Source organism: Plenodomus lingam, assembly GCF_022343315.1.
Source record: "Plenodomus lingam strain CAN1 chromosome Unknown contig_26, whole genome shotgun sequence".
In the NCBI taxonomy this organism is placed as follows: Eukaryota; Fungi; Ascomycota; class Dothideomycetes; order Pleosporales; family Leptosphaeriaceae; genus Plenodomus; species Plenodomus lingam.
In genome coordinates, this window is record NW_027093941.1 from 905,110 (window position 1) to 929,982 (window position 24,873).

Below are 24,873 nucleotides of genomic sequence, written 5' to 3' on the forward strand. Positions count from 1 at the left end.
AGGTTACCCTATCCTAGGATCTATAGGAGGAACCTTAGAGGAGCTAGAGTCCTTATCTTCTAATAAGGAGCTCTAGGTGCCCTTAGCTATAGAAGTAGCCTTACGCGCAAGCTTAGTAGTAGTAGTAGTAGCTTTTACTAGCTCCTATTACTTAGCCTTGCTCTTCTTAAGGAGTACTAAGACCCTTTACTTCTTATTCTTAAGAAGGTCTTAGCTCTTACCTACCTACTTCCTTGCTAGAAAGGATAGCATAGAGTGTTAGGTAAGCTTAGGGCTATTAGTTTATTAGTATAAGATCTTACTAAAAGTATTATAAAGGAAAAATTCTTATATAGATTATATATATTAGGATATAGCTATACCTAGAGAAGTACTACTAGTACTAAGTCCCCCTACTAGAAGAGTTATAGCACTTACTATTAGACTTATTAAAGAGTGCTAAGCGTAGATAATTTAAACAAGTTTTAGTATAATAAATACTAGGCTCTCTATAGTAGGAGGATCTTAGGGTCTCCTTAGGAGCTAGAGAGGGAGTAGGCGTAGGAGTAGGGGCCTTAGGCAGGGTCTAGGGGGGAGCAGGAGCTAGAGTTAGAGCTAGAGTAGTAGGAGCTAGAGTAGGAGCGCCTTGCCTTAGCTTTATAATCTTAGCTATAGTAGTAGTAGCTATACGCTTAGCTACTATACACTCTATAATAGCCTTATACTTAGTAGTAGCGCACTCTTCTTTAGTAGTAGTAGCTTTAGTAACTATAGCTTTAGCTATATAGGAGGTAATAAGGGTAGTATAGGTAGAGTAAGTATAAGTAGTAGGTTTTAACTTTAACTAAAATATAGGTTAATAGGGATATAAGTATAGTTTAGATCTTTAAAGTTATATAATCTTATAACTTAAGCTATAGTAAAAGATTATAGTTAGGTAGATAGAGTTATAAAGCTCTATCTAGATAATATCTATACGTGCAAGCGTAGGCTAAATAAGGAAGGTGCGCTAGTTAGTATCTAAAAGGTAAGCTAATTTAACCCTTTAGATATATAACGCTCTAATTAGCTATACTACCTACTAACTATAAGTATAACTATAATAATAAAAGATCTACCTATACCTAGGGGGTGTATTATAGGAGGGATATTAACTAGATTATAGAGTATCTTAATCCTAATTAATCCTAATTAATCCTAGTTAATACCCCTGTATAACCTACTATCTAATTAACTGCTAGCTTACTGCCAAGTGCCTAATAAAAAGCAGGAGCTCTAGTAAGGAAGGTTTACTAATTATTTACCTTCTAGTAAGGGTAGCTGAAGCTCTATATATATAAGTCCGATTGTAGTAGATACAATCTAATAATCCATCTCCCAAATCATTCCTGACCTCAGTGATCCAAATTTCCACACCTGCAGGCATGCTTGGCAGGGCAGTTTCAAACAATGCCTACTTGGGTGCCGCGAAGAATCCTCAGTCCCAGGATAATTACATGAGGATACTATAAGACCATGGCCTCACGCAATATACTTCGGCGTTCAGGTCATTCAGTACCGGAGCATCGCATTCGTTCACTTCTTCAGTCCAACTTATAAACATTCGTTTCACCAACCCCACCTTTGTCCATTCGCTACGCCGGCTCGTACGTTTACGCAGTCTTACAAAATGAAGTATATCACCTCCGCCCTCGTCTTCGCTACCGCTGTTGCTGGCCACGGCTACGTCAACAACGCCACTATTGGTGGCAAGGAGTACACCTTCTACCAGCCTTACCAGGACCCTTACATGAGCCCTAAGCCTGAGCGTATTTCTCGTGAGATTCAGGGTAATGGGCCAATCGAGGATGTCGCCATCTCTGATATTCAGTGCGGTGGTTACGCCGCTGGTGGCATCAATGGATCCAAGCCCGCTGCTCTACACGCGGATGCGGCTGCTGGCTCTGATGTCAACCTTTACTGGACACTTTGGCCTGAAAGCCACATGGGTCCTACAATCACCTACATGGCCAAGTGCCCAGACACTGGTTGCAATGACTGGATGCCAGAGTCTTCGTAAGCTAGATCCATTCCATTTCCCCCAACATCAGTATGCTAACCCGCCACATCAGCGCTGTTTGGTTCAAGGTCCAAGAAGAGGGTCGTCAAGGAACCTCTGACGTCTGGGCTTCCGATGCTCTTCAGGTGGCTGGCGGCTTCGTCACTTACACCATCCCCAAGTGTATACCCAGTGGCTATTACCTCGTCCGCCACGAGATCCTCGCGCTGCACGCCGCGTACCAATACCCCGGCGCCCAGTTCTACCCTGGCTGCCATCAACTGAAGGTCTCGGGCGGTGGAAACACTACACCAAGTGGCCTCGTTGGTTTCCCTGGCGCATACAAGCCCACGGATCCTGGCGTTGTGTATGATGCTTACAAGCGTATGTGTAGAGGCCTCCGATAAATCTACTATTATGCATGCTAATCATTTCTTTAGCCTCGGAGTACATTATCCCTGGTCCCAAGAAGTTCACCTGTTAAAGGGGCGACGGTGCTGTTGTACAGCGGAGATTCTTCATTGTAGATATTTACTTGGTATATATGATTATATCTATGAGCTTGCATTTTGATACTACTCTGACATCGAGATGAGTGATTCTAAGTAGCCGCGTTGATCTCAGGTGATGAGACGAAATGGTTCGATCAGGCGTTCCTTGTTGTAAATCCATCGACTGGGTAACTCAACTCAACTCACTCGCTGCCATTCAATCAGCTGGAGAACCTTTCCCTGGGGGCAATATCGTCCTCTCGGCACGCTAACTACCAGCTGTGATGCCTGATTCCCCATTCCCATTCTGACATATCCACTTTATATACATAGGCAAAAGAACATGAACAACACACGGCAAAGCACGCAATCGCATAATCGGTACCATGCCGCACAACAGCATCAAAGGGCAAAAAAAAGTCTAGTAACCAGTATCAACACTTTTTTCTGTGCAAGGACAATAGGCTTCTACATACAGTAACAACCTGGATCAAAAACGCCTTTGCCATGCGCCCAAGCTGAGAAAAACGCCCTGTATACATTACATGCAAACGTACCCGCTCATGACGTTTGTGTGGAGACGGATATGGCTTTCGTCCCTGCTTCCGTTTCTTTCTCTAATATTCTCCTCACTAGCAGATTACGCATCATTCATCTCGACATCATCCTCCTCCTCGTCTTGCACCGCCGACTCTTCCACGCCCTCAACCACCTCCTCCACCTCCTCAACCGCCTGCTTCAGCGGATCAACAACACGGACCGGGGCAAGCACATCAAATGCGCCAGTGCCAATCCCACCAAGTCTGCCCACCACGATCCTCGCGCTAGGATTCTTCAAATCGTCCCAGTCGCGCTCTAGCACTGCGTCCTTGAGGAAGCCAACCGTGGTTTCAAAACTCATCTTCATAAACGGACTGACGTTGCCTCTGAGGCCGATGCGGTTGAAGGGTGTGAAGCCTCCGCCCTTGGTCATCGTGTCGGCAATGAGATTGAGATGGCGCTGGTCGACGCTGATACCGTGGCCGGCGAAGACGCCGTGCATTTCGCGGACAATGGTCGCGCGGCAAGCTTCTACGCCGTAGAGTTGCAGCATGGCGACGATGTCGTTGGTGAAGATGCGGTTTACGTCGATGATGTGGTAGTACTCGCGCATGGCGAGGAGATTGCTGCCGTCGGTGTTGATGACGGGTTCGTCGCCTTCTGCGGCGAATTGCGCGGCGGTGATGCCGGGAATGACGTGAATGGTTGCAAAGGTGGCGGCGGATTCGACGTGGTGCAGCATCAGGAGCTTAGGGGTAGCCGTCGAGAATTCAAAGGTGATCTCGCAGAAAGCGCCCTTGCGGTCGTCAAAGGTGAAGTCGAAGACGTCGGGATTCTTGTTCATGATGCGGTCTCTGCGAATATCCGAGGCTTCGTCGCTAGGGACGAGCATTTGTTCGTCTTCATCGTCAGAGTCGGATTCGGGAGTAGCTGCGCGCGAGGGCCGGGGACTACCCCCGTAAGTTTCATCATCTTCGCTGGCTTCCTCGCGATCGAGCCTGTCGTTGAAGGCCTGCTCTTCCTCTTCAGGCTCTTCGTAGCCGACACTGTCGTCTCGTCTGCCTCGTTCCTTGGCAGCAGTTGTGTCGCCTTCGCCCTCTCCATCGTCACTGTTATCGTCATCACGACCGCCCTCGCGATCGACCGCCTCGTCACCACCATGGAGAGTTTGCTGTTCAGTGGTACCAGAAGCCTCACCGATTGTGGGAATACCGGCGGACTTGGCTGTAGACAATGACTTGTTCTCTCCCTTCTTCTTCAAGTCTGCACGTATGATTTTCTGGAGACGCGGAGTGAACTTTTGTTCGATGGACTCTGCGACGTCGCGTACATTGATGGCATACTCTTGAGTGTACTCCTTGGAAGGGTAGAAGTCGAGGCGGATCTTATAGCTCCTTGCCTGAGAAAATTGTGTACCCGGCCCAGAAGTCTCAGTCACGGTGACCTTGTCCAAAACAGAAGAGAGTGGCAGACGAGAGATACTCTTCGCAAATTTCTCGTTGTCCTTCTTGGAGAGCTCTGGGTGGGGGAAAAGCTGCATAGCAGGCGTGGAAATCTTCGCACTAGCCGTCATTACGATTTCTCGCAGACGTGGGATACCGAGCGTGACGTTCTTTGCGGAGTGACCAGCCAAATGGAAAGTGTTGAGCGTCATCTGTGTCGAAGGCTCACCGATCGACTGGCCAGCAACGACGCCTACTGCTTCGCCAGGCTCAACAAGCGATCGGAGATACTTCAGGTCCAGCATTTGCTCGAAACTCTTCTTCAGAATCTCACCTTCTGGGTCCTTCTTCTTATTCTTGAGCAACTTGTCCGGATTCTTTTCACAGTACTGTAATCTGTTAGTAGGGCTCTCACGTGGGACTAACTTGTACTACTGGCCTCTTTCTTTGCATTCAGGAATGCCTCAGATGTACTGCCACTGAAGCGAGAAGGCGAGTAGAGCGCCGTGACTGGATCCATAGCCGTGACATCGCCCTTTCGAGCCTTCTTGGCTGCTTTCTTGTTGTGTTCTGCCGCCTCGGGACTGAAGACTTGCGCGAACGCTTCTTGAGTTTGCAGTGCTTGAGCAAGAGACAAAAAGTTCTGTGCCTGGAACTTGAAATCCTTGAGGTACTTCTGTTTCGTGATGTCCAGACCGTCTTCACCGTACAAGAACTGGACCATGGAACCATCTGAATCGCGGACCGATGTGTCGTATTCAACCTTGAGTCCCTCCATGCCCTTGACGATACAGCGCTGAAGATACCCGGAACGCGATGTCTTGACTGCAGTATCGATTAAACCTTCGCGGCCAGCCATCATATGGAAATAGTACTCTTGGGGTCGGATGCCAGTCAAGAAACGGTTGACAATGTAACCACCTGCACGAACGCTCGTCTCGAAGGGCTTGAAGCATGGTAGCGATTTACCACTGACCATAATCGGTACTCGCCGACCTTCCAGAACTTGCTGACCAAGATTGCAGGAAATTTGATTGGCGTTGACCATACTTCCCTTAGCTCCGGAGCCTGTCATAGCTTGCATCTGGTTCTTGGGGAAAGCTTTGATGAGCTTGTTCGGCAAACAGGCAGCAGTGACAGCGGTAGAAATTTGACCGTTGGCGGTATTCGTGAGCAGATCCAATCCATGTTGCTTAGTATCGTCGCGAAGAACGCTTTCGAGACGTCGGCGGAGCTCTGGATTGTTTGCATCGATCTTTGCCGTGTCCATTGTAACGTATTTGGCTGCCACCTCAAACCCAACTTTCTCGGCTTTTCGAAGCTCTGCTAAACGCGCCTGATCTCCTTCTTCTGTTAAAATTAGATCTTCGACGCCGCAGGAGAATGCACGCATATGGAGTAACTTGGTGAGGAGTCGTCCAATGATGCTCAAAGCTCGTCCAGCAATTGTTTCACCGTAAGCTTCAAAGATGCCATTGATTAAGCCACCAGGAGCAGGACCAATCTGAGCCTTGTCCATGATACCGCATAGTAGCATACCATCCTTTATAATCACGTTGTTCTCCTCACTGTTCGATCCCCAGAGTGCTCCTTGGGTCGAGGATTTCGAGACAAGTGTCAAAGGCTGGTATTCCGCAGGTTTGATATTCTTCAGAACAGTGGTGATGAGCTGCTTACCAGTCCAGAGCGGACGTGGCTTCCAGATGACAGGCTCTACGGTTTCGACCCTACCCGACGTAGTATGACCATCTTCGGGTCGTAGGCAAGAGTACAGTAACTGATGATACTCTTCACGAGTGAAGAAGGTATCCTTGTTCGACAGCCAGACTCCCATGGAGATGTGATCTTGAATCAGACCACGCAAAGGCTTACCGGCAGTTGCCGAAAGATATTGATGATCCGTGTCTGCGACAGTCATAGCTTCAGCGCGAGCGAGCTCATTCTGAGGAAAATGCATATTCATCTCGTCACCATCGAAATCAGCGTTATAGGTGTTACAGTTGGCGTAGTGCATGCGAATCGTCTTTTCGCCTGGAAGTACGCGAGCTCTGTGGGCCATCATCGATGGCTTGTGCAGAGTCGGTTGGCGGTTCATAATCACAACATCGCCGTTATTGAGATGCCGGTGCACCTTCTTGTTCTTCGACCCATTCGAGTAAGAGCTTGAGGGTGCAAGCAGCTGGTTCGCCAATGCCAGTCGTTCCTCGTAGTTTTTCTTCTTGAGCAAGATGACTTGTCCAAATTCGTTCTCAACGGCATGCGCTCCAGGCCACTTGTCTGGCCCGTTCAGTACAGCCTCCTTTAGATCATAGAAGTTGTGATTGGTGACTGGCTCTGGGTAGGTAAGCTTCATGGCGAAGACTGGCGGAACACCGATCTCATTGGTTTCAATGTTGGGGTCGGGCGAAATAACAGAACGGGCAGCAAAATTGACACGTTTGCCCATCATGTTCTTACGAAACAGGCCTTCCTTCTTCTCGAGACGCTGTTTGATACCGTCTGCGGTGGTGGCGGCGGCTCGGCCCTGTACTGGGTTCGCATCGCGATCAATCAAAGCATTGACCGAACCTTGTAGAGTCACCCATTGCGTCTGGAGGTCATCGAAATTCCGCTGTCGGTATCCACCCTCGTTCGCCTGGCCCTTCATTTCATTGCTGATCTGGCGCATGGATTCGCAAGCATTCAGGATGGCCTTGTAAAGCGAATTCTTGGGCGATTCAGCAATCGAGTCTCCAGTCTTATCTTCCAGGCGATATCTGTTGGGTGGTACGATGATGGCTTCCATGAAGAACATGTCTGCGGTCACATCGACGAGTGACTTTGAGCCGTAGGGACTGTATAGCAGGCGTACCATCTCGGACTCGTGCTCGAAGAGCAGGACCATGGCCGCCCTGACTTCTGCAGCTGTGATATATTCCTGGGCGTTATCCCCAGAATCGACGGCCGTCCCTGACCTTTTCGTAGTCCGCGACTCTGTTGCGACTAGTGACCCATCGGCTTCTTGCATGTCATCCAGATCAATGCCCTCATCATCCTCCTCATCTTGTGGATCCAGATCTGCTACACCCTCATCGGCATGCACAGTCTGCTTCTTCGCCTTTGCTTCTCGTCGGGCCAAGATGTCTAGAGGATTAGAAAAACGCTTTTCAGCTGCAGCCATCTGCGCCTTCTCCTTTGCGCTGAGATTTTTTTGGAAGACCTTGATGCCTCGGTCTTTGCGGTATGTTGGATTGATACCCTGACAATTCCTGCATTTTTTGCCTGCCACGAGTTGCTGATAGAATTCTTTCAGCACTTGTCTCCGCGCCTCTGCAATGGTGTCATTCTTTTCGCGCACCGACCGCGCATCATGCTTGGAAATGCCCGCGCGCTTCATGCACTTCTTGACATAGTTGTTTCGTTGTCCGACAATGTCCTCGTGATCGTCGTCAGAGTCCGAGTCCTGCACATTCTTCTTGCCAGTCTTGCCCTTGTTGATGTCGATGTGCTCATGCATCTCATTTGCTTCCCGGACCAACCCACATCGAATCAATCGCAGCCTCGAGACATATTCGTTGATCTGTACACGGGCAAGCTTGAACTGATGGCAATAGACGCACTTGCCGCGCAGCAGCCGCAGCAACTGATCCATGAACGTGACATGGTAGACCGGTAAGGGCAGCTCGATATGGCCACAATGGCCAGGGCAGCCGAGAAAGGTCGTGAGGCCACATGTGGTGCATCTTCAGCAGTGTTAGCACAGCTGAGGGATGCTTCACGTGACAGCATGTCAGCACTGGAATATCTTACGGGTTGTCGAGGAAGGCGCCGAGTGCAGCATCATGTAGACCTCCAGCCACAGGGTGTAGCAGCGTATCGAAGGTGGTCGGATTGGTGATGCGCTTCACCGAGAGCGCGCGGATGTCGCTGGCCGCGAGGAAGCCAAACTCGACGCCCTCAATGGCAGACGAGACGGGCTGGTGTGTATTCATGTTAGCGACTGGGGCCTCCTTCTCCTCTTGCGCGTGTTCGTCGCCGTCAATTCGCGCGCAAAGGCGTTATGGCTGGACTGGAGGAAGACAGCTGCACTGAACAGCTGCAAACTTGCGGGGACAAATTTTGGGACTAGGAAAAAGTCCAGCCGCGGTTCTGCCGGCATAAAGTTATGCCAAGCCTGTTGTCGCCAATTCGCGTCACCTCCGCCGGCCACCTTCTCCTCCCCCCCCCATCATCATCATCACCCACGACACCGCCCAACGTCGTGTATCGTGCTGCTCCAAAAAAAACACCGCGCTCGCTCTCACTGGCCTCGTCCATACGCAAAATCCTCCCCCATTTCCCCCAAAACCACAAACACCCCCCATCAAGCGCATCACGACCCATCACTGGCCGCACGACTCTCTCTCTTCCCCGCAACCTCCGCCACACCACGAGTGCAGCCTCACCATATCGCCCGCCGCCTACATGAACATGGTCGAGAAGCGCCCCCACCCCGAAGGCCAGGGGCCCAATGGCGATGCAAAGCGCGCAAAGGCTTCAGACGCGATTGCGGCAGCAAGAGCAAAGGCCGCCGAGATTGCTGCCCGCGTCGCTGCGAAAAGGGAGGCTGCTAATGGCGCCTCAGCCACTCCTCCCCCTGCGGCCGCCCCTCCTGCAATAGATGTTAAGGCAAGAATGGAGGCGATGAAGGCGAGGATGGCCGCACTCAAGGGCGAGAGCGCAACCGTCAAGACGCCAACACCAGAGCCAACCGGCCCGCGCTTTGCAACAACACTGGGCAATCGCCGCGCTGAAACACCCAAGGTCGAGGCCAAGCCAAAGACGGCTCCCAAGCAGAAAGAGACACAGGAAGAGGAACTGGAGAACCCATACTTTGATCCCAAGGCGGCGGCGCTGGCCAAGACGAGGGGCCCGCGAGTCCTAGTCTTCAATGAGCATGGAAAATATCTTGACCAGGCCTCGAAGCTGCGAGCTCAGAGCCGGTTGGAGCAAATCAAGAAGATGCTTGCGATACAAGCACGTCGCGCTGGTCTGGACGAGAATACCGAGCGTGGTTTCTTGGTGCAGTCGCCCCCGGAGATTGAATGGTGGGATGAAGGAATTGTGCCAGAGAAGAATTACGACTGCATTCATGACCCCACCAAGGTCAAGATTGACAACGACGATTCCATCATCACACCCTATGTACAGCACCCGCCTCTTCTAAAGGCGCCGCAGGATCAGCGCTTGGTCGAGGTCAAGCCCATGTACCTCACTAAGAAGGAGCAGGCGAAGCTACGGAGAATGCGTCGCGCAGCCGACCTGAAGGAACACCAAGCAAAGATCAGGCTGGGTCTGGAACCACCCCCACCACCAAAGGTCAAGCGTGGAAACATGATGCGTGTCATGGGCGAGCAAGCTATTGCTGATCCTACTGCTGTTGAGATGCTCGTCGAGTCCCAGATTGCGCAACGCCACGAAGATCATGTCAGAGCAAACGAAGAGCGCAAGCTTACCAAGGAGCAAGAACAGGCCAAACTGGCTGCGAACCAAGAGAAGGATGCGCAAAAGGGTCTCTACATGTGCGTCTTTAAGGTCAATACCCTGGCTTTTGGAAAGCACCGATTCCAAATCGACAACAACGCGAAACAACACTCGCTCACTGGTGTCACACTCTTCAACCCTGAACTCAACCTCGTCGTTGTAGAAGGCGGTGCCTACGCAATGAACAAGTACAAGAAACTTATGCTGCACCGCATCAACTGGCAAGAGAACGCGCCCCCGACGGAAACCCAGGCCGAGAAACAAGCCTCAGATCCTCAATGGCTGAGGTCGCTAGATGAGAAAGGAGAAGTCAAGGATCACTCATTCAACAAGTGCACACTAATCTTCGAAGGCGAGATCAAGCAACGTTCTTTCCGCAAGTGGGGCTCAAGAGTATGCGAAACCGCTGGTGAAGCGCGCGAGACCTTGGGCAGGGCGAAACTTGACAGCTTGTGGGCGCTCGCCAAGAGTATAGATTGATGCGGGGAACGGCATCCGCTGATATTCCCCCAAGCAAGAGCGTATAAAACAGTCGCAAAGGTACTGAACATTATTCTGCAGTATTTGCATGGAAGATATGGAGTTCTGGCGCGAGGTCTGCCCTTCAAAGGGGCACCATCTTTGTGCTTAATTTGTAAGTTTACACTGTTACTCCATAGCTTGGGTATTCATCGTATTAATGCACATTTGTCTCGAACCAGCTGCACAAAGTCGTGAAAGTTTCTGCCTGATTTTGTGGATCTTTGGGGTCTTGACGGGTTCTATCTGAAAATCCCATTTGAGGTACCTATCTGAGCACACGGTTTGATTGACCGTAGATAAGGTAAGATGCACAATATTTGCATGCATGACACCGTGAAATTGCACACTGTATAATGACTATCCCACATGGACATCTTGCGTAATATGGCAGCGTAAGTCACGTCTTTATTTCCATCTTTCAGGTACCATTGTACCCAATTTCAATCTCACTCTTACTTTCTCTCTCAACCGTAATTACCCACATGTTCACTCTTCCTATACAACCAAACCCCAGCGTGTTCCTTTCCGTATTCAACGTTTCATCCTCAGCTCCAGTTTCCCGCAGCTGCTCAGTTGGTAAGAAGTAATGGCAAGATCATGCAAGAGTTGGGATTCGGTGTCTGCTTATGCTATGGCAACTGCTCATTGATATTTGCATTTGCTTTCGTCGTGATTTGCAACAGCCATGGACGACCTACGCTATCATTGCGGCTACCGCTCAAGCTTTCACTTGAACTAGCCTGCTTCACCATATTCTGCGCGGCACTACGGACTCATCTTGCCTACCTAAGCAGTTAAGAAGTTTAGAGCGGACGAGAATACTGGAATTGATATGTAGTGCTGCATGATTGTTTTTAGCAGAACGGGCAGATTCAAGGAAAATAACTGGGAGTTTTGCGCCCTCGCAGGTAATGTCAGCGCGTGGGGTTGACGCCTAATTACTACCGGGTTTCATGCGATTGAAAGATAGTACTGTGTCAAGCTTCATTGGTGGCATAGACTATCGAGGAAATCACATACCTTGCATGTACGAAGAGGCTACTATGGCATGCTAACTAAGCTTGCAAACCAGCATCCACCTTTTGCCTTGCTGCCGCATTCGAGCTCACGGGTAGTGCGATGCACATCCTCACACGAGAGTTACGGTGGCCAGGATGGAACACATGTGCACATCTTTCAAAAGTATGCTTCGTGTATGTACCATGGATAGCTGGCATGCGTCAAGCAACATCCGGGTACTGGGAACGAAATGCACAAATAATATCTCTCCAACAAACTGGAATCTATGGACCATGTGAAGGCAAAGGGAAAAGATGGAAAGATCTTGAGAAGCATCTGTGCCATATAGACTAATTCCGATGACTGAGCACTCTCTGTGTTCAACCCCCTACATCAAACACTCCTGTGGTGTTTCGAAATTGAGATGAATTTACAAGATGTCTTCTCCCTTCTCTGGATCAAGTCAACATCGCGTGATGGTTGACACTCCATGTCTCCCGATATCCTTGACCTCTGCCATAAGACAAGATAGCATACATTTTTTCGAACAAGTCTAGCAACCAAACAGTGTAATAATACTATGGCATGTAGCGTCTTCTCTCCGCCAAACAAAGCGTTTCGAAAAAGGACGACTTCCAGGCCATGGCCGCCAAATAGCAGCCGTATGTGATTCTCACTCTCCTTGAATTGAAAATATGACTAGAGGTGCATAATGAGTCTGGGGGCGCGCCGCGTATATGGCATCAGGACCATATTACACATTGATGATAGGTAATGGAGAGTGATTAGGTTGACCAGAATAGAGAAAGCAAGCTGGTATGGTATCATGCTGCGCTTGGTGCGACATAGATCGAAGTGACAGTGTGCAGAATTAGGAGAAGCTGGGGGCTTGCTGGTTTGTGGCATACACACAACGCTATGCCTTTTGAAGAGTTTTTCCTGAACGCATGTTATTTATGGGATGACTCGTGCGGAGTGCGGGGGATGTTTGCCAGATCTACCATTCTATGTTTCCTTTACCATCGTCTGCTTCGTTGAGAGTTGAGGCTCAATGTTGTTTCCCACCTGCCTGTAGCCACATGCCCAATAATTGATGCGCCTCGTGAATAATAATAATAAAATCTGCCAAACCACACCCGGGAGTTGTACAGTGATTGTTCAACTCAAAACCAGTCGCTCATTACCAACCCCAACACCCACGGCTGAGCCCCCATCGGCAAGAAGCTTCAAATACAACGCTAGGGCTGTTACGGAAGACATATTAATGGAGAAATCTGGAATTTTTTGCTTGCTTGCGAGTTGTTGTTGGTGGTCTAAACTTATGGTAAGCAGCCATGCACGCTGTTGACCATCCCTATTCCTCCTGACCAAAGAATTCACTCACACACCCGAAAACCCCAGCCCTTTTAACCATCCTAAAATCACCTCCGCACTCTCCCCAGGCGCCTCCTCTGCCCCAAAATGTCCAATTCCACCTCCAAGCCCATGACTCTGAATTTCAACCCCCTCCTGCACCCGCTCCCTCCACACACTCGGGAACTCATACCTACTCCCAATGAACGCCGCACTATACAACAGCAGCAGCGGAACTTGCAGCTTCATCCCCTTCTTTTGCCACTCCTCCTCCCTCTCGACATCTGTTGTAGCACCGTGCTCGTAATCCTCGCAACTCGCCTTCAACGTGCCCTCTTGCTCAAAGAGTGCACAGTACACGCTCAAGGCATCATCCGCTTTCAGACTCGCAAGACCAGTGGGGGATGACCCGGCCCAGCGCAATATCATCTCCCGGCACCAGTTTGCAGGGCCAAATGCAGTAATCATACGAGTGGCGAGATCGGTATTTGCAAGGAGGGGCCAATGGAAGTAGCCTGTTATTTCCTTGGAGGCTTTGGAAGGGGTAGAATGGTGTTGCCATTGGGTTGAGGTTGGGACCTATTGTGAGGTTAATCCTGTGAAACAATCAATCATCGGGGACTTAGGCGGGGGGGGATTACAATGTCAATTAGGCATGTTGCTAGGATATCTAGGCCTTCCATACCCTGCATGGTGATGTGGTGTGCTACTCTTGCGCCGCGGTCATGGCCGATTAGCATGACTGGGATGGGGCCAGAAGACGAACTGCTTAAGGTACTTTTGACTTGTGTTTTGAGTGCGTTTAAGATGGTAGTACCGGCAGAAACTTTATCATTCTTGACAATAGCAGCACTGCCTCCATAGCCAGGAAGATCTGGGACGAATATCGGTGCTGTAGGTGGTAGGAGGGGGATAAGATGACGCCACCTGGTATTTGTTTAGCCACTGGCATATATGTGGGTGGAGCGAGAGCTACATGTATGAAGATTGTGGATAGCCATGAATCAATACTAGGACTGGATTCTTGTTCGATACAGAGCCTAAAAAACGGCTGTAACAAGCGACCCGTTCTTGATTTACGATTGCTTTGGACAAGCCGAGGCTGCTAAGCCTGCCATCTTGAAGTTCCATGGCGAGCATAAGACGGTGACTTTGAGCTAATGAAGCCCTATGTTGAAGTCTGTAACGCTCTGAAAACCTCGATTGCTGAACCTTGGTATATTATAGTAGTTAATGTTGTGTGTCGAGTAGCCGACCATGATGACGCAGTAGCGCGATGTCACGTGGAATTTTAGTCATTCAATAGAGTGGTTCAATTCAGTATTGTAGAAGTAATGTTTATAATGTGCGTGATTTTTTGCGCCCATCATGCGCAACCTGTAAATTGTGTCGATGTCGAATGTACCAGAGCCAGAAACGCCCACGCTATGCAAATCAAAAGTGAGTGCATTATCGTTAAATGCATCACTGTTCCCGCGCCAAAACCATCTTCTCGCGTTCTGCTTTTCGTCTAACTTCACCCTTCTTTGTGTGTCTCCTCTCATTCTCCTCTTTCCTTCGAATCGCCTTGAGCTCTTCAGCCTTGATCTCACCGGCCTTCTTGACGGTTTTGGGAATGTGCCTGTGCCGACCAATGCGCTTGATCTCGGGCATATGCTTGTAGCGCTCCTTGAGTGCTTCATCATACTGTATCTTTTGACGAAGGGCAAATGACTTGACTCCTCGTCTCTCAGAGGCTCTCGCACGCCATAGACGCACGTTACCATCGTCCGAACCGCTGAGCACGTAGTTGTTGTCAGGACTCCACGCCACAGAGAAAACTCTCTGCATACGCTTGGTATGGTATATGTCACGTGCATGGCCCTTTTGCCTTTCCCATAAACGTACTGATCGATCGTAAGATCCAGTCACTAGCTCTTCTCCGGTAGGGCTAAACTCTACGCTCATGACAGCGGCGACATGACCCTTCAGTACCTGAAGAGCACGCTTCATGTTTCGCATATCGAATATCTGGCCATGTTAGCAGCATACACAATGGTGGAGCGTGAAAACATACATATGCATTGTGATCTTCATTGGCGACAGCAAAATTGTAGGCCTCCATGGGGTTCCAGGCGATGCAGTTGGATGCAAAGTTCAGGACTGTTCGGTGCAAAGGCGAGTTTGTGCGGACATCATACAGAACGACGGCGCGGTCCGTAGCACAGGATGCCAATATAGACGTTTCTACTTGGTTGAATGTGACATAGTTGATGGTATCGATGGCAGATGGCCACACAAGATTTTGAACAGGAGCTCCCGATGTGCGGGCAGTATCGTATATCGAGACAACACTCGAAGCTGCGGCGAATGTAGGCAGTGATCGATGGTGCGACACAGATGTGAAGGCAGCGCTGCCATGCCATGTGGCTTGTGGTGGTGACTTGGAGGGCTGAGAGTACGGTTCGAACATTTGAATTTGGCGATCTGCACCGCATGTTATGAGCCTTTTATCTTGTGTCCAGCACATGCCCTTGACCAGATTCTCGTGCGCCTGGGCCTGCCACTTCTCTTGCCTGCTTGTGAGGTCCCATACTTTTACCACGCCGTCTCCACTGCCACTCGCAAAATGCTCCAGGGAATTAGGATCTTTTGCGAAGGCGTATACACCGTCAACGTGTCCAGGTTCAAAGTCGCCAAGAAAAGGCTGCGCAAACATGCGCTCGACCTTTGTCGCATTGAGGGCTCTTGTGTACTCGCGTGCGCGTTCGAAAGGGTGCAGGTTGGGGTCAAGGTTGCGTGTGATTTTGGTAACATTCGAGCCGGGTGCTTGCACCGATGCCGTGGAGCGGCTGAGCGCCTTAATCTTCATTTTTGTTGTCGTGAATGCCTTCCTCTGCACGTCGCGAACTTTTTTTCCGTGGGTCTCGACATCGGACATGGATTTCCAGCGGCGGAGCACTAGCGCAATGCACGGGCCAATTTGGTTAAGCGAGCACCACGCGCATTTTGCTCTTTGACAGATTCGAACACCACGACCAGTTACCCCCATCACTAACCCGGACGACAGCCACAATGAAGTTGTGAGTGACCCCGATGCTGCGAGAGAGTGCCTTTGGGATTGCGAATGGGCGACTGCAAGACCGCTGGTGTACTCTGGACGGCCTGGCAAGATAGCATTTGCAAAACCCTGGGAGAACTTCTGTAATGCGATTGGAACATCTGCTAACACACTGTTCACAGCCTCAAGGTCGGACGCGTTGTCGTACGTTGAAATTGCTCGAAGCTAGCATCCATTCGCATGTACTTACGGTCTGCCTAGATCATCACCCGCGGTCGCTATGCCGGAAAGAAGTGCGTGATCATCTCGCCTCTCGACAACGGCACCAAGTCGCACCCCTTCCCCCACGCGCTCGTTGCCGGTATCGAGACCTACCCCCAGAAGGTCACCCGCCGCATGTCAAAGAACAAGCAGGCCAAAAAGAGCAAGGTCAAGCCTTTCGTCAAGCAGGTCAACTGTACGTGGGATCGAGCAGGGAGATTGTAGAGCATGGACAGGCACTGACCCTCATAGACACCCACATCATGCCCACCCGCTACACCATCGAGCTTGAGAACCTCAAGGGCGTCCTGTCTGCCGACACATTTAAGGAAGTCTCGCAACGGGAGGAGGCCAAGAAGACCGTCAAGAAGGCATTCGAGGAGCGATACCAGTCGGGCAAGAACAGGTGGTTCTTCACTCCCTTACAGTTCTAGGCATTTCTTCGGTTACGGCTGGGCGCAGATGGGGCATGATTTGATACGCGTGGACACTGCATGAGCCATGTCGGCGGATATGAGAATGGACGGGATCCCAAAAGTGGCCTGCCATTCAGGCGTGTACTTATGCTTGATAATCAAAGCATGAAATCCGACATCGGGTCAAAAATTCACGAACTTGATGATTTCCCATGTGGCGTCAATTCTCCGTCGGCTTCAAAATATGTGATGCACAAGCTTGTGATTTGTGCGGACTGTTCTGACGCGCAAGCGTTTGGGCCGGCAGCTCAGCAGCACCCGTAGTCTTCCGAAGTCTCTAATTTCATTCAGATGCACTCGAAATCACTCAAGGCGTTGTGCCTGGTCGACAATTGGACCAGTGGCAAGCAATACGAAGTGTGGAAAGGAGAAACAAAAAATAGCTTATCGTTATTTCAAAGGCCAGTAACATTGGAAAAACAAGCATGGCATCTACTAGTGATGGATTACAGAGGGATTAGTGAAGCCGACAAAGTGCAAAGTGCGGTCCGGCTCGTAAATGATTCTTGGCGGAGAATCGAGCCCATTTTCAACTTCCCTACGAACCTCTTCCTCAGCCTTTTGCTGCAAGAAGAGAACAATGCCAGGCAGACTAAAGATGGCGTCCACAATCTTGGTGATGGAATCTCGACGGCCATTAGCGTCGCCGTCTATGCTCTGATCTTCGGTACTCGATCTGTCGGATGATGAATAGAGTAGTAAATTGTGCTCCCCAACCCTCCCCCCATCTTCTTCTTTATCTTCTTCTTCCTCCTCGTCCTCGTCCTCCTCTTCAGCTATGGTCGGTAAGGTATGTGAAATGGGGGCAGGGGGAGGATATGGCACTGCGCGGTATCTCCAACCGCGAGCACGACGCACATTAGCGTCGATCTCAACGAAGCTTGGAGGGTGATCAGCTCTCTATTGCTGCTTCACCTCCTCGGCCTTTTTGCTGACCGCATGCCCGGTCTTGTACCAGTAGTCCAAGAACACCTGACAGGCATCCTGCACAATCTTCAACTCGGTGCTGATGAGGACGATGCCAGTCTTGACGGGGCCATCTTTGCGGGCAGTCTTCTTGTACTCGTCCTGCCATGTGCCTGCAACATAGGTGTACGGAGAGAGAGCGACCTCCTTGACCTTGGATGTGTCTTCCTTGACAATGGGGAAGTTGGTCTCGATCTTGGAGAGTGTGTTGTCGCCTATCTGATCGGCGCGATCCAAGTATGGGTGAAGATATGAGTATGGTGTGGCGAGGTAGGGTGTAAATGGGGCGACGACGCTTTTGTAAGTGTTGGTGGCCAGGGCGAGGACCCTGGAGCCGCGAGGGTCCTGCTTGAATCCCTCGACGGAGTCATGGACGACTGGGTAGCTGTGGAGATGCTGGTTGGATGGGTTAGCAAGTTTGCTTGTCTGATCAGCATGGCTGGGTGATGAGGTGAGTGGAGAGAAGTGAGTGGAGAGAAGTGAGTGGAAAGAAGTGAGTGGACTGATAGCTGTGCAATTGCTGATAGCAATACTTCTTGTAAAGGCCAGAGAGGAATGTGTAATCGAGATTGTGTAACCAAAACGAAGTCACCTACCGAAAGCACTCTGGAGCTGGGCGTTTCGCCATTGGTAATTGGAGCTTGTTGGTCACTCATGTTTCCGTTTGGTTGCTCGTTATCGTGCTCAGCGTGGGGGGACATATAGCAGCGATTGTATAGCAATGTCGTGTTGCTAGAGTGTTGCAACGCAGTGTGAAGTGGAAGGTGAGATCTGGGTGAAGAAGGACAGGAAGGCCGATGTCGAGTAACGTGGAGAAAGAAAGGTTTCGCTGATTAGGCTGTTACGGTCTTATTATAGTGTAAGCAAAGCACTGTATTTGGTTGAATCCTGGCGCTTGCCCAATCTGAAAACGGCGCTGGGTTCATTTGGGTGCGCAGGATGAATGGCATGTGAAAGTGGTGGTTATCGATAACGAATCAACGCGAGCTAACACCAACAGGGAACAAGAGAGGCTTTTGTTTTCACCCGCCAGACGTCTGCCAGAGACCTCTCTCCATAAGAGTCCATACAAGCTCCTCCTTGGGTGATTATATCAAGTCGACGACGCAGCAGAGCCTTGCACGATGTTCGTCATTCACGCCTCACAACACGTTACCTATCATCTTGTGTTGCCGTCGCGACATCGGGCGAAATACATGGACGCAGGCTGCAGGGTGGCCAGGTTCCTCTGGCATGTGAAAACATGATAAGGGACCGCGACGCCTCCACCAGTTTGGCGCAACTTGCCTCCCCCTCTCCCCTCTGGATTGGTCTCCATTCTCAAAGGGGGCCCGGTTATCCTGCTTCTCTTGTTGCACAGCACCCGGCTGATTGTTTTTGGGTTGTTTGGAAACCCCACACAGACAAGAGAATGAAAGAACTTTGCTGACCTCCACATACTCTCCAGCAGCGGCAGCATTGCATGTCTACCGATACGAGAGTATGCACACCTTATCCTCTCACACCGTCACGTTCAATTGGCTCCCATTGCGCCTTATCACTCCCTCCTCACAGCAACCAACCGCTAACGCATTCGTCATACGTTCCGCATATGGGCACTGCTGTACATGTACGTCGCTGCGCAAAACGGCTGGGAACTATTGGGTACGTCAATTACAGTCGTTCATGTGAGGAGCATGTTCTGCAGCTAAACATAGGTTGCTGTATCAACATGATGTTGCATGTGAAAGTGGACCGTATAGTTTTTCGATTTTTCGTCAAGGAAGACATGACATGGTGTTGATCTTCGAGCGGCCGCCATAGTGCCATTCGGCAGCATAGCCTGAATCCTACCCTGCGCAAATGGTTGAGGGACCTTATTCCGACCCGGGCGCCTTGGTGTTGCGGCTCTTCCGCTTCCAGCCCGCCCTGCTCATCAGCTGTCTCGCAAGAAAAGGGAACCTTGACCAACATCCGGTCTTATACCTTTCAGAAGCAACCGAGCCTCATCAGAGCCGCGGTACTTTAATTATTTCATACCAAGTCTCCAATTTGCGTGTCTGGACTCTGGCCCACGAGTAGGTCAGGGGAAAGAAGTGGTAACGCCACCCTCATGAGATGCACCACTTTCACGTGCTTGTGCAACTGTGGCGGATCGACCACCTAAGCGAGCTCGATTAACATCGATCGACGACATGTTGTTGAGGTCAGTTGGACTACATGTCGACCTGTCAACGATGAGGACAGTGCACGCGTGCGCGGCGGCAGAAGGTAGACGGGTTGAGCAGCAGAATACGACTATTTGTGTTAGTAGTATCACTTGTGCGACTGATCGCTTATCGAATCGTTGATCAGCCGCACTTGGGTTGCCTCTGATATGTCATAGTGTAAAGGTATTTTTGGCGTTGAACAGCTGACCTTCACCATCAGCTCTGGCAGAGATACAATGCATGTACATGAACAGCAGACGTTCTAGATTCTCTCGCCTCAAATGAACTATATAATTTGTCTTGACTCAAAGTACCAATGCAACATATTATCGGCAAAAGCAAACCTCTCCTACCTTTATACTGCCATATTTTCCACAACCAGAATTTTCGGTACTATCGTCAATCTGAGATGAATTTATTGCAATCTGATGAGAAAGACTATTGGCTTTAATACCCCTCACAATAGATCCCGTTCCTCGCCCAACATGCCAGAATCTACTAGGCCAGTCAGCGGACGCCTACAATGAACAAGATAATACCAAGGCAGTCACGATTAACGAACAACCAAATAGCGACTATAACGTTTCATCAAAACACTCGATCAAATTCTGACATCACACTGCCTCCTGCCTCATCTCTTGCACCCATCTCTGCTGCTGGGAATAGCGTTTCAATCTGCTCGTGCAGCGCCGTCGAGGCATGCTTGGTCAGTGGGATGACCTCGTCTTTGACATGATTCCTCGTTCTGGAGTTTGTATATTCTTCTCTGTGCTGGTTGGACTTGGGGATCTAGAAGATAGGGGATTACTACGTCTTCTACATCTTCTACATCTTCTTCTAGATTCTCTTCCTTCCCATCTGAACAGTCCCAGTAACCACCCACCCACCCACCCCACAAGTGAGTTGAAAAACCAAATAATCCCAAGCAGACAGACAGCATGCTCAAACCCGGCGTACCAAATTCCCAGGATATGGTCAGACATTCAGACCGTTGGTCCGTCAGTTGGTGAATCTGTCCGCCCCCTGGGGATAAGGTACCACAACAGCAACAGCGATAGCAACAGCAACAGCAACAGCAACAGCAAAACAACCTAATCAGCGGCACAAATCCCAAATTGCTAATTCTTGGTTTCTCTTCTGTGTCTACATGGCAACAACAGATACCACATACCACATAGCATACACATACACACAACCCCAATCCACCACATGCATACATCCACGCGCCCTTCTAAGCCGCACATGCATTACCAACGCAAGAGGCAAAAAGCCCCTGCACAAATCTGCCAACAAAGAAAATCCCACCCCGGTCCTTTGTCTTTACAATGCCGAGGTTTGTCTCTCCTAGACGCGCAAATATCTCAACGGGTAAAGCAATGGTGGAAAGGACATGCTATCCAAAGCCCACCACCGTACCAGTGCACGATAACGAAATCCGCAAAAAGAGAAAAAGATGTAGAATAGATGTGAGCGCCATGCATCCAACACACTCTATACCAGACAGATAATAACAAAAGGAAAAATTATGCAGCGCAATGCCAACAAGCAAAGAAACTAAAAAACAAACTTTAGGTTTCCCAAATAAGAAAAAAAAAGACGATTTTCCGCCCAAGGATGAACAAGTAAAAATACTCAAAATAGACAAATGGTTACCCGCCCGCCTCTTGTTGCATCTGGCCCCCGTCTAAGTAAATGGTGAAGCTCGCTGTGTATGAGACCAAAAGAGATGAGCAAACGCCGTGATGATGTGGTGAGATTGATGACGATATAGCGACAGAGAGAGACTGGATACAAGGTGTGCATCTTCAGCGGCGGTGGCAGCAGCGAGGGAGAGCGAGAAACCACCGGGGCATAAGAGGCGTATATATACAATGGTCGATGCGTATCGACGCATCCACTTTCTACCACGTTTCCTACAGGTTTATTAGTACACCGACCATTTGCAATAAAAGATGCACAAAAGGCACAACTTACAGCAATATACTGCCCGTCTTCCTTCTTCTTGGCCCAGAATTCCTTGGCCTGACTCTCGCTCAGACGCCCCTTGGTCATGGCAACATCGATGAGGCTCTCCTCCACACCCTCGCCCATGCCCTTACTAGAACCACAAACAAAGATGCGGCCATCCAGCGCATTGATGACGAACCAGACAATGTCTGCTTGTACGCGGACTTCGTCCTGCACGTATTTGACTTCATTGTTGCCTCCAGCCTTGACCTTGCGACTCTGCACCACCTTCTTAATCTCGCGCTCATGGTCTCCCAATTCACCGCTGTATAGCTCGTCGAGCATGGAATCGCGGACACCTTGGATGAGCCAGATTTTGTTCGCGCAGTTTGCATTCTTCAACCGGTTGAGGATGAAGCCACGGAAGGGGGCCATGCCGACACCAGCACCGATGAGCACCATGGGCCCTTCGCCGCCGAATTGCTTGGACAATGGATTGGCCATGAGACCACGGAACATGGGGATGCGCAGGTCGAGAATGGAGCGGGGATCGATGCCTTCATTCTCCGCGCTGATGAACGTGTGCGCCTGGCGCTCCATGAAGCCACTGCCAGCGCCGGTGCGAGTAGCGCCTTCGGCGTGCCAGTCGGGTGACTCATGAACTGTAACGGCTACTTCAATAAGGCGGCGGTTTCCGGGAAGGCCGGGACGCGCGGAAGAGATGTGTGGGTCGTTGGAGAGTGAGTAGAAGCGTGGCATGAGTTGGGTGAGGACGGCGAGGAGAGCAGGTAGTGGTGGCTTGGAGGAAGGAAATGCGCTGAGCATTTGGGAGACGGTGATGTGGGAGGTTGTGCGGAGGTCACAGAAGGCCGCTTGGCCCTGTGCGGAGCAGAGGTAGGTGAGAATCTTCTTCTCGTTCGGTGCGTCGGCGTACTCGGCCATGACACGTAGGAGGTTCTTGGTGGGTGGGTTGGATTGAATGTCTGTACACCATGTCAACAATTCACGACGTGTCGTGATGAGCTCGCGTGCTTGATCCTCGCCCCAAATAGTCGGCCACCGTCCAGTCTGTGTCCTGAGGACGACTGGTTTATCGCGGACGAACTTGGGCACGCAAAGAACATCGAAGAGCTCGTCGACCATCTCCTGAGAGTTGGGTGGGCAGATGCCAATGGCACCGCCAACCTTGAAATCGACACCGCCCTCATCCGGGTAGTCGGTCACATCGATGTCGAAGTGATATGTCCTCTTTTCCGCCCCCGGCTTGGTGAGCTCGCGGGCGTGGTACAAGGGCGCCGAGTAGACCTCGTACGGTGGGTGTGGCTGGACAAACTTGGGCGGCGTCTTGTGTACCTCGGAGACGTACTTGATCTCCTTGGACGGGAGAGGCTCGAAGGACAGGTGCACATTTGGCAGCGGTGTCGTGTCGGTGAGCTCGCTGTCAAGAGCCAGCGGGCCCAGCTTCAGATTGAGGCTTCTGTAGGCCTGAGTATCGGGGACGACAACAGGCACAAAATTGGGCGACGACGTGTCTGGCGCCAATGTCTTGAGTAGACAGCAGCCACCACCGCAGCACTGACTGATGAGCTTGGTGGCCGTCTCGCCATCGCCCAAGATGCGTCTGATGTCGGTGGGACTGTCTGAGATGAGTGTGGTGGAGGCACGCCTGGGCCGTGACTGGCCAGAAAAATTGACGGCAGCGGTGGGCAGATCCTGAAGCTTATCGACGACCTCATCGACGGCCTGGTCAGGCTCCGTGGTCGGCGTCATGGGCGCCTCGCTGTCATCGCTGCTGTTTGCACTCCATAGAATGGATTCTCCCGCCGATTTGGGCGATGTCGGCTCGGGCTGGGGCTGGGGCTGGGGCTGCGACTCCGATGGCCGCAGTGTGAGTCGGGGGATCTCATGGGTTGGATCCGAGGGAATCGGGTCGTTGGGGTGTGATGTCGCCGTGGTAGGGATTTCATGTGCCATGGCTTGCGCTGTCGAAGCGAGGCAGCGGCGATGGCTGTAAATGGGGGTGGGCGGGAGTGAAGGCTGGTGGCGGACAGGTTGGCTTCGGGGTGAGGGCGCGACAAAGAGGACGGCGACGACTGGTCCTGCTAGCGTGCATCGTGGTTAGCAAGAATTGGCTCATGTTTGCCCTGCTCGTCTACTGTAACGCCGAGTGTGAAGGTGTAATGCTGCATCCGACTCGCCGGCTGCATCTTGTCATCATTGTGAGGAGCGCGGCGCTCGATCTGATATGACTGCGACCATCTGATAAAAACTTCTCCCCTCCATCTGATAAGCCTCGCAGGGCCCCTCCTCACACCTCACACGTACCTCGGGATCTCGCGTGCGACAGTCTCAGTGGCGCAACGAGTGACAGTCGTCTAGTCGCAGTAAATCGGTGCAGGTGAATCGACGAAATGGTGGGTGGTAGAGGATGTCGATAGCAACAAGAGTGTGTGGACGGTATGGAATTGCTGGGTGGAAAGGGTGGCCAGGGAAGTGGTGGTGAGGGTGCTCTGAATGTACAGAAAGCAGGTAAGCCTGAGGCTCGGCGCTGTGGGTCTGCTGTGTCTGCCGATTGAAAACCGCCTTCAAATGCCCGATTTTCTACGGTCTTACTGTGGTGCGAATTGGATAGACGCTTGGCTACATAGTCTCAGCTTGAACACCCGGGGCCCTTGGGAGATGACGCTTGCATGCTTGGAAAGCCACAATCCCGATGGCGGAACGCGTGGGCCTCTGCGGTCCTGCTTTGCCCGCCCAGTCTCTTATCCACCATCATGCTCTCCTATCATCATCACCATCATCACTTGTGCCGCTCTCCTCTTGCGACCAAGCTTACTCCCATAAGCGCAAGCAAAGGCCCTCTCAGGCCACTGTGGTGTGCGTTGCACCATATTGCGCCAGTCTGTCGAACCATGATAGTATATCCCCTATACTTCCTTAGTCAGATCAGTCACGTCCACCATGACTCCATCTGAGAACGGAAATCTCCTGATCAACGATGAAGAAGTAGTAGTACTACTCCAGGAGTGTTCTAGAGTAGAGTACCAGTAGCACCAACTGCCCCTCTGTCCACTTCAACATCTCCCACACATGCAGACGAGCAACCGCCCAGCCCATGAGTAGAGTAC

At 50.8% G+C, this 24,873-nt stretch overlaps 7 protein-coding genes across 7 annotated transcripts; 2 read left to right on the plus strand and 5 right to left on the minus strand.

The window, feature by feature from the left end:
• Positions 1–1,484: 1,484 nt before the first annotated feature.
• Positions 1,485–2,530, plus strand: IAQ61_006568 (uncharacterized protein). The gene is made up of 3 exons (XM_003845405.2): positions 1,485–2,034; positions 2,091–2,401; positions 2,458–2,530. The coding sequence occupies exons 1-3, from the start codon at positions 1,649–1,651 to the stop codon at positions 2,499–2,501; spliced, it is 741 nt and encodes a 246-aa protein (XP_003845453.1). The 5' UTR covers positions 1,485–1,648; the 3' UTR covers positions 2,502–2,530.
• Positions 2,531–3,148: 618 nt separating this feature from the next.
• On the minus strand, positions 3,149–8,461 carry IAQ61_006569 (uncharacterized protein; the record flags this gene model as incomplete). Its single annotated transcript, XM_066097223.1, has 3 exons — positions 3,149–4,879; positions 4,930–8,212; positions 8,280–8,461. The coding sequence occupies 3 exons, from the start codon at positions 8,459–8,461 to the stop codon at positions 3,149–3,151; spliced, it is 5,196 nt and encodes a 1,731-aa protein (XP_065952700.1).
• A 172-nt stretch (positions 8,462–8,633) lies between these two features.
• IAQ61_006570 (uncharacterized protein) lies at positions 8,634–10,624 on the plus strand (the record flags this gene model as incomplete). The annotated part of the gene is made up of 2 exons (XM_003845407.2): positions 8,634–10,461; positions 10,554–10,624. Coding segments are annotated over 2 exons (1,899 nt in total), but the record flags the coding sequence as incomplete, so codon positions are not given.
• Positions 10,625–12,893: 2,269 nt separating this feature from the next.
• On the minus strand, positions 12,894–14,075 carry IAQ61_006571 (uncharacterized protein; the record flags this gene model as incomplete). The annotated part of the gene is made up of 3 exons (XM_003845408.2): positions 13,843–14,075; positions 13,508–13,793; positions 12,894–13,445 (listed from the first exon to the last, which is right to left on the minus strand). Exons 1-3 carry the CDS (start codon positions 14,004–14,006, stop codon positions 12,894–12,896), a joined length of 1,002 nt encoding a protein of 333 aa, XP_003845456.2. The 5' UTR covers positions 14,007–14,075.
• Positions 14,076–14,330: 255 nt separating this feature from the next.
• IAQ61_006572 (uncharacterized protein) lies at positions 14,331–16,670 on the minus strand (the record flags this gene model as incomplete). Its single annotated transcript, XM_066097224.1, has 3 exons — positions 14,331–14,852; positions 14,923–16,070; positions 16,649–16,670. 3 exons carry the CDS (start codon positions 16,668–16,670, stop codon positions 14,331–14,333), a joined length of 1,692 nt encoding a protein of 563 aa, XP_065952701.1.
• Positions 16,671–17,078: 408 nt separating this feature from the next.
• On the minus strand, positions 17,079–18,265 carry IAQ61_006573 (uncharacterized protein; the record flags this gene model as incomplete). Its single annotated transcript, XM_066097225.1, has 3 exons — positions 17,079–17,393; positions 17,559–18,005; positions 18,206–18,265. The coding sequence occupies 3 exons, from the start codon at positions 18,263–18,265 to the stop codon at positions 17,079–17,081; spliced, it is 822 nt and encodes a 273-aa protein (XP_065952702.1).
• A 3,434-nt stretch (positions 18,266–21,699) lies between these two features.
• On the minus strand, positions 21,700–24,636 carry IAQ61_006574 (uncharacterized protein; the record flags this gene model as incomplete). The annotated part of the gene is made up of 4 exons (XM_066097226.1): positions 21,700–21,711; positions 21,773–23,844; positions 24,071–24,385; positions 24,582–24,636. 4 exons carry the CDS (start codon positions 24,634–24,636, stop codon positions 21,700–21,702), a joined length of 2,454 nt encoding a protein of 817 aa, XP_065952703.1.
• Between the last annotated feature and the right edge of the window lie 237 nt (positions 24,637–24,873).

Excerpts from the sequence above, each read along its gene's own strand:
- IAQ61_006568 (XM_003845405.2), top strand. The coding sequence starts at position 1,649 with ATGAAGTATATCACCTCCGCCCTCGTCTTCGCTACCGCTGTTGCTGGC. Across the intron at positions 2,035-2,090 it reads GACTGGATGCCAGAGTCTTC|CGCTGTTTGGTTCAAGGTCC; the intron begins GTAAGCTAGATC and ends CCGCCACATCAG. Across the intron at positions 2,402-2,457 it reads TGTGTATGATGCTTACAAGC|CCTCGGAGTACATTATCCCT; the intron begins GTATGTGTAGAG and ends TCATTTCTTTAG.